The sequence below is a fragment of the Hipposideros armiger genome, unplaced genomic scaffold (genome assembly GCF_001890085.2).
Source record: "Hipposideros armiger isolate ML-2016 unplaced genomic scaffold, ASM189008v1 scaffold_179, whole genome shotgun sequence".
NCBI classification, from domain to species: domain Eukaryota; kingdom Metazoa; phylum Chordata; class Mammalia; order Chiroptera; family Hipposideridae; genus Hipposideros; species Hipposideros armiger.
In genome coordinates, this window is record NW_017731529.1 from 1,477,196 (window position 1) to 1,484,988 (window position 7,793).

The 7,793-nt window shown below is 40.3% G+C and overlaps 1 protein-coding gene across 1 annotated transcript in view; it reads right to left on the minus strand.

Moving 5' to 3' along the window:
- The window catches only part of SGTB (small glutamine rich tetratricopeptide repeat co-chaperone beta), a 39,184-nt gene extending 37,383 nt beyond the window's left edge, over positions 1–1,801 (minus strand). The window contains exons 1-2 of the mRNA XM_019652432.1: positions 1,734–1,801; positions 267–388 (exon numbers count right to left, since the gene is read on the minus strand). Of these exons, the coding sequence (XP_019507977.1) occupies positions 267–366 (100 nt within the window). The 5' untranslated portion in view covers positions 367–388; positions 1,734–1,801. The remainder of the gene's footprint in view (positions 1–266; positions 389–1,733) is intronic.
- Positions 1,802–7,793: the final 5,992 nt, after the last annotated feature.

A 7,793-nucleotide genomic window follows, 5' to 3' on the forward strand; every position in this document is an offset into this window, starting at 1 on the left:
CAGTCACTGTGAAGAAAAAATTCTCTACTGTATGAATAGCATAGTTCTGACACATAATAGTGGCTCAATAAATGAACAATAGCCCTTTTATCTTGTTAATTAAAACAAACAAACAAGCCCCAGAGAATGAAAACATGATGACCTTATAGTTTGGTCTCTCTTCTTGAAAGATCAAAGTATTCTAATTTTAATAGAGCAAAATCAGACTTATAGCTATTTTGTCTTTATAATTATAACACAAATGGACATAAAGAACAGGTACCTACCTTCCAAACTTTCTTGTTCATCTGAAGTATAAGCATCCATCTGACTTTGTTCCCGTAAGAAACGAATAACTGCATAAACGAGGTGCTTGATAGATGACATTTTAAAAGCTTAACCACTTTTCCTTGATAAGAAAAAGAGAAGCACTGAACTAAGTTATTTTAAAGAATCGGTCAGAAAGGTTATAAATAACAAGGGTTACAAATTACATTAAAAATAAGCGTGGGGGGAGGTTGAAGAGGGTAAAGAGGGTCAAATTTATGGTGACAGAAGGAGACTAAGCTTTGGATGATGATCAGACACTACAATATACACGTGATGTATTATAACAGTGTACACTTGAAACTTACATAATCTTATTAACTAATGTCACCCCAATAAATTTAATTTTTAAAAAATTTAAGTATAAAGCAAAAACTGAAATCTGTATTACCTTCACTCCTTTCTCTTTTTAAAGAGTCAGGGGAGCACAAAGTGTTGTTATGGTAATGTATTACATATTTATTTATACCCCGTAGTATTCAATGATGTTAAAACTTGCAAAAGTAAAATCTTTCTCAGAACATGTACAACATAAGCTTAGACTCTTAACTGAATATCTCGCTATATCTTAACAGTATACACGGTACAGATACAGGTAAGGATGAGGGTATAGATACAGATATAAAAGTCCCCAAAAGGCCTCAGTACTCAGCCAAGGGAGAATTCATACTGCTGACTCAGAAGCTGATCCACGCTGAGCATCTTCCTCTAGCTCATGAGATTTTCAAAAATGTAGGCATAATTTGCACTCCACCTACTTTGGTAGGCTAAGACAGTTATTTGATGAGGGAATATATTAACGAAAGGTTGTTCGACTGAGTGTCATTCTTAATAAAAATGGCATTTCTATTCAATCACCAGACATGTCAGGAAATCATTGCCTAAGTCGATGGATACTATTGTATAAACCGACCAGTGCTCTCTGCAGTGGCTGTGCTCTCGTGGACGAGCTGGAAGCTCCTGGTCATGTTCATTCACATGGAATACTATCGCATCCAAACAGTGGCGCAGGGCCAGCCGGTAATAATGGCTTATTTCCACTAAATCGCATCATCCATCTGCTCCCCCGCTCCCTAATTCTAAGCCTGGGTGTGGTACCCACGGCTAGGATGTTTATTTACTATTTGTGTGCTTATTTTAAAGGCGAGTCCAGCCTCTAGGCCATGGGGTTGCAAGTACTAAATAAGGCCCCAGGGCAGAAGGTGAAAAAAAGAATGGGGGACGGGGATGGGGGTGCAGAGGGGTAATGGAGATGCCCAGCCTCCTCCAGGCTTCTCCCCGTTACTCTCCCCAGAGCACATCTACCTCCTTCCTCCCTTCGGTACCCGGGCCTCGCCTCCGCCCTGACGGGTATTGCTGAGGGTGCGCGGTGCAGGCCGGGTCTGGGGCGTCAGGGGATGCACCCTTCCCAGACAGAAGCCCCTTACCAGGCAGGAGGACGCAAGACGATGGCAGCGGGCCCGCGGGCGGCCGTCAGCGGATCCGCCCGNACCCTACAAAATATTTACAACATTATTAATTATATTCCTCGAACTGTCTTTCATGTCCCTGTGGCAATATTGTAGTTACCTATTTATGCTGTCTAACCCCTTCCCCTTCTCCCTCATCCCCACCCCACTCCCAACTAGCAGCCATCAGTTGTTCCTCTATATCTCTGGGACCGCTTCTGTTTACTTTCCTCGTTCATTCAGTTTTTTAGATTCCATGACACACTCTGTTTTAAAAGATCACTGGTGGCTGTGTTGAGAATGGTCAACAAAGTGGCAAAGATAGAAGCAGAGAGACCAGTTAGAGGCTATCACACTAAAACAGATGAGGAATACTTAGTTCTATCCCAGGGTGACATCAAGTGGTCAGACTTTACGCATATTATAGAGCCAACAGAATTTATTGAACAATTACAAGCAGAGTCTGAGGGAAAGAACTGAGTCCAGAATGATGCACGAGTTTTTGGCCTGAGCAATTGAAAATATAGAGTTGCCACCAACTGAGATAGGAAAGTTGTGGATAGAACAGATTTTGGGTGGGAGGATGAGGATTTTTGGTTTTGAAATGTTGAATATGCGACGCCTATTAGATATACAAATGGAGATATTCAGTAGGCAGTTGGCTATAGAAGTTTGGAGTTCAGACTTCTGGGCTGAGGGTATACTTTTGAGAGATATTGGCATATAAATAAAGAATAGTTAAGGCCAAGAAGATGAATGATATCAACAGAAAAGTGAGTGTACACATTGATGAAAAAACGACCAAGCACTAGACCCTGGGCACTACAGGTCAGGGAAAAGAGGAACTAGCAAAGGGGACAGAGAAAGAGCACACAGTGAGATAAGAAAAAACCAAGAGAGTATAAGGCATCCTGGAAGCCAAGTGAATAAACTGTACAAGGGGAAAGGGACCAGGGAGTGATCGGCAACTTTATAAATGGCAGCTAATCAGATGAAGACTGAGAAATGACCACTGACCTAAGTCACACAGAAACCACTGATGACCTTAATAAGAACAGCATGAGGGGAAAGATGGAGGCAAAAGCCCATCTGGAGTGGGTTTAAGAAAGAATGGGAGAGGAATTGGAGAAAGAAAGTATAGACAACTCTTTTCAAAGAATTTTCTTGCAAAGGGAGACAGAAAAAAAAAAGTAGTTTGGGGGCACAGAGGTAGTATGGCAAGAGTAATTATTTATTGTTTTTGCTTTTTTAAGAAGGGAGAAATAAAGGAAAGTTTATATTCTGATGGAAATGATCCAGTAGGGAGTGAAAATCTGATGATGTAAAACAAGGAGGGTAGAGTAGGGTGATATCCTGGGGCAGGTGACACAGGACGGGATCCAGTGTGCCAGCAGAGGGGTTCCATTTAGGAAGGATGATGACTAGTTCATCTGGGGTGTCTAAGTCTGTTTGAGCTGCTATAGCAGTATGTCGTAGACTGAGAACAAAAGTAATTACAAATAATGGCAAAAACCACGATTACTTTTGCACCAACCTAACAAACAACAGACATTTATTTCTCATTGTTCTGGAGACTGGGGAGTCCAAGATCAAGACCCCAGAAGACTTGATGTCTGGTAAGGACCCACTTTCTGGTTCATAGATAATACCTTCTCACTGTGTCCTCACACGGTAGCAGCGAGTGAGCTCCCTGATGTCTATTTTATAAGGGCACCAATCCCAATCATGAGGACCCTACTTCCTATTATCATCACAGTGGGCATTAGGTTTCAACATAGGAGTTTGGAGAAAAAACACATATTTAGTCCATAGCATGTGGTACCAGACAGGCAGGCAGATGGGGCAGAGAGAGTCTGTGGAGGTTGTTTTCTTATTACTTCAACTTCCTTGGTGCAACAGGCAGCAGGGTCCTCAACTAAAAATGAGTACAGGGAAGGAAGCAGGTTTGGAGGTTTGAGAAGACATGAGAAAGTGTTAAAGTGGCCATCTGGAGCGCAGAAGTGTGAACTTGGAACAGATAGTGTGATTGCTGGACAGCATTAAAAGTCCACTTGAGGCTTGTGGTCATGAATCTGAAGTGGGACCAGTCATCAAGTTGTATGTTTTGCTCCATCCATCTACATTCACATGGATAGGGGCCAAGAGGAAATGAAGAGCTGGATTTAAGCAGGGTTGGGTTTTGCAAGGAAGGGAGGGGTACACAAGGGTGTGGTTATAATGATCAACCATAAAATTTAAACTAGGTAAGAATGGGGTGTGAAAAGGTAAGGGGTTGAAAGATCGGAGGTATTGGTAAGGAGGAAGAATGGTTTGGGGAAGGATTCTAGAGGGCATGAGCTGAAGAAGACAGGCACTCGTGGTCAGGAAGTGAAATATCTAAGACAGAGATTATGGCAGGACTACAGTTTGTGTAAGGACAAGGCCTAGGGAAGAGTTTTTCAACTTCAGCACTACTGACATTTTGGACTAGATAATTCTTTGCTGTCGAGAGCCATCCTGAGCATTGCAGTGTGTTTAGCAGCATGTATGGCCTCAACCCACTACATGCCAGTAATACCAGCCCCACAGTCATGACAATCAAAAACATCTCTAGACATTGCAAAATCGCCCTGAGTTGAAAACCACTGGTCTAGCATCTGAGCAAGGGAGTGAGTGGTTGAGATCACTGGAGGAATGAAGTTCAAGGAACTGAGAGCCAAGGAACCTGGAAGAATCATCTCTGAGTTATATATATAGCAATTGCCAAGAATTAAGACAGGGGTAGCGCGAGAGAGAGTGACAGCAGGAGCCACAATAGTCAAAACAAGAAGTAGTTGTCAGTAGATGACAACCATTAAGAGGAGTGGATGACATAATCTAATGAGAAGGCTCAAAGCTGATAATACCCCAGCTCATCATAGTGGTAAAAAAGCTGGTACTAAACGTAGGCTCATTTTCTAAGCCTTTTGAAAATGTCTAGTAGGTCGGCAGATTTCGTATTCAATAAAATTAGACTCAGCAGAGTAAAAAATAGGGGTTGATAAAAAACAATTGGCACCATTTCTGGATGCCATGTATAACAAACAGCTGAAGGCACATATTTTTGGCTGAATACCATTCTAAAAATAGGACATAACATCTTGGTTTTTAGAAAATTCTGAATTTTCCTTCTTGCCCTTAAAAATGTTATACTGCCTTTGATTAGAAAAGAAACCTCTTTTATTAAATGACTGCATTTATCAGTTCGCTACAGAGCAGCCACAGCCAGCATCCTCCTTAGATAACNGGAAGAGCGCAATGACGGTGTCTACTTGGGCCAGTGAAGCAACGTCCTCCACAACTAGACTGAAGAACAAAAGGACAACAACTTGTCTGTTCCCCTTCCCCCAATTCCCCAGCGCTGTTCCCATCCCTCAAATTCCCCAATAAAATAAAAATCTTTAAAAAAAAAAAAGTCAAAGTGTCTTTTAGATAGAAAATAATCTGTTGACCTATCCCTCATTCTCTCCTTTCCACTTCACTTGTACTTGCACTAAAAACATTGGGACACAAGAAAAGAAGGTGTCATTGCCATTAAGATAGTTAATTACAACAACAACGATAATAATAAATAATGTATGTGTATCGGTATATATTTATTCTTGATTAACATCCTTCCTCCCAGATCAGATTAGTTATTTCCTTTACTGTGCCTTGTGGCTTGTACACGTTTCTATTATTGTATTTATCATACTATATTACATCTGTATATTACTATTAAATGTCTGTCTCCCATGTTAGACCATCTCCTTGAAGATAAAACCTACATCTTATTCATCTTTGACTTTAATAGAGTTTGGCAAATAATAGATGCTCAACACATTTAATCTACTTTGTTTACAGTTGAAGTAATAGTTTAATTTCAAAAGAAATAAAAACAGTAATATCTATGGAACAATTCCCCCCCAAACAAACATTAATTCAAAGCCACGGGAACGATCGATAGAACCCAGCCAAGCCCTTAACCAAAACCAAACATGACACTTCAGAGCTAAACACTGACTATACCCCAAACCAACTAACCGCCATAAGCTGAACACTTATGGAGAAAAGTCCATATGGTGACTGTGAGGGATTTTTATGCTCTCTCTTGTTGAGCAATCCAGTCCAGCTACAGTACCTCTGCTGCCGCTAATCTTAGAACCCAGACCAAGTACACACCAGGCACAATGAAGTCTTATTAAAGGAGATCACTGTTTTGTGTTAAACACAATTGTTTGGGTGTTGTTAAAAACCACTTTACTAAAGTATGAATGGCATATAAAAAGCTGTACATATTTAATGTATACAGTTCCATGAATTTGGAGATAGGCATACACCTGTGAAACTGTTGCCATAGACATATCCATCACCTCCCAGAGTTTCCTCTGACCCCTTTTTACTGTGTGTGTGAGGCAGTGGATAGGAACACGGTTAGCAAATTCTAACTATATAATACAGAATTGTTAGTTACAAGGCGCTGTGCTGAAAAGTAGGTCTCCAGAACTTACTCATCCTGCATAACTGAAGCTTTATACCCTTTGATCATCACCTCCCCATTCCCTCTTCTCCCCAGCCCCTGGCAACCACCATTCTACTCTCTGCCTCTATGAATTTGACTATTTTAGATTCTACATTTAACTAAACACTTTTTGATAAGTAAATCTAGTTGCCACAATGTTTAGTGTTCAACAGTAACACATTTTTTTAGAGCGACATAGGTTTAGTGAGTACAGCCTTGGAACTCAAGACTATCTCATTATCATTATTAATCCAGGCCAAAAAAAAAAATCAAATAACCTGAGTGTAATAATTTTTTATTTTTACCTTAAGATTCCCATTTATGAAACAAGGATTATTACATTTGATCCCCCTTTCATGAGGCTATACTCAGGAATAAGTCATAAAAATCTAAAGAAATACTGTATATAATTATTTTTCTACTTTAACACCAAATAAGTCTTTTTGGTATTGATGAGGAGAAGGACAAGGGAAGATCTATTCAATAATACCATTTCCCTTCTGTATAGTACTTTATTCAAAAGCGTTCACATGCTATGTACCTGCCATCGCTGATTCTGATTCTCTTAACAAATCTCTTAGATGGAGAGAGGGCAGATAGCTCCACCTAATAAACTTAGAAACTAAGATACAGACCAACTAAGTGATATGCCCAGGATCACTTGATTCAGTTCATCAATTCAACAAATATGTATTGGGCACCTACTATGCGTCAGACACTTTTCTAGATGCTTTGGGTATATCAGTGAATAAAACCAAAAAGAACGCTGAACTCTTGGGGCTGACATTCTAGGGGGTCATGGAGAAGTAGAAAAAACAATAAACAAGTGAAACAGGGCAAGGAGGTGGGTGCATGAGGAGCAGAGCAGGGAAGCAGGCTGCAGGTTTAACAGAGTGCTCAGGGTAGGCCTCATTCAGGAAAGAGATTTGACAAAGACTTGAAGGAGATGGGAATATTACCATTATCTAGGGGAAGAACATTCTAGGCTGAGAAAACAACTAGAGTAAAAACCCATAGGAAAGAGGATTTGGTGCATGCTGAGTGAGGAAGCAAATTTGGCTCAAGCCAAATGAGAAAAGGGAAGAGTCTGTGAACAATACATCACAGAAGACCCAATTATATAGAGCCTTCAGACAATGAATAAGCAACATGGGGAGTCACTGCAAGATTTTACGCAGAGGAATGATAGAATCTGACACACTCTGTTTTTTGTTTGTTTTTTTAATTACTATTTTTATTGTGAAATATACATTTTTTAGAATTAGTTTCAGCTCTACAACACAGTGCAATAGTTATACTTTTTACCCCTCTAGGTGACAACTCCCCTCCCACAATCCGCCGCCCCACTTCCCCCGCCAATATCATACATATCTATTACAATTCCCTTGACTCCACTCCCACACTATACTCCACATCCCATGACTATATATATATTCAATTATAGTTGACATACAATATTATACAACATCAGCTTCAGGTGTACAATGCAGTGATCAATCTTCTACCCCATCCATGATGCG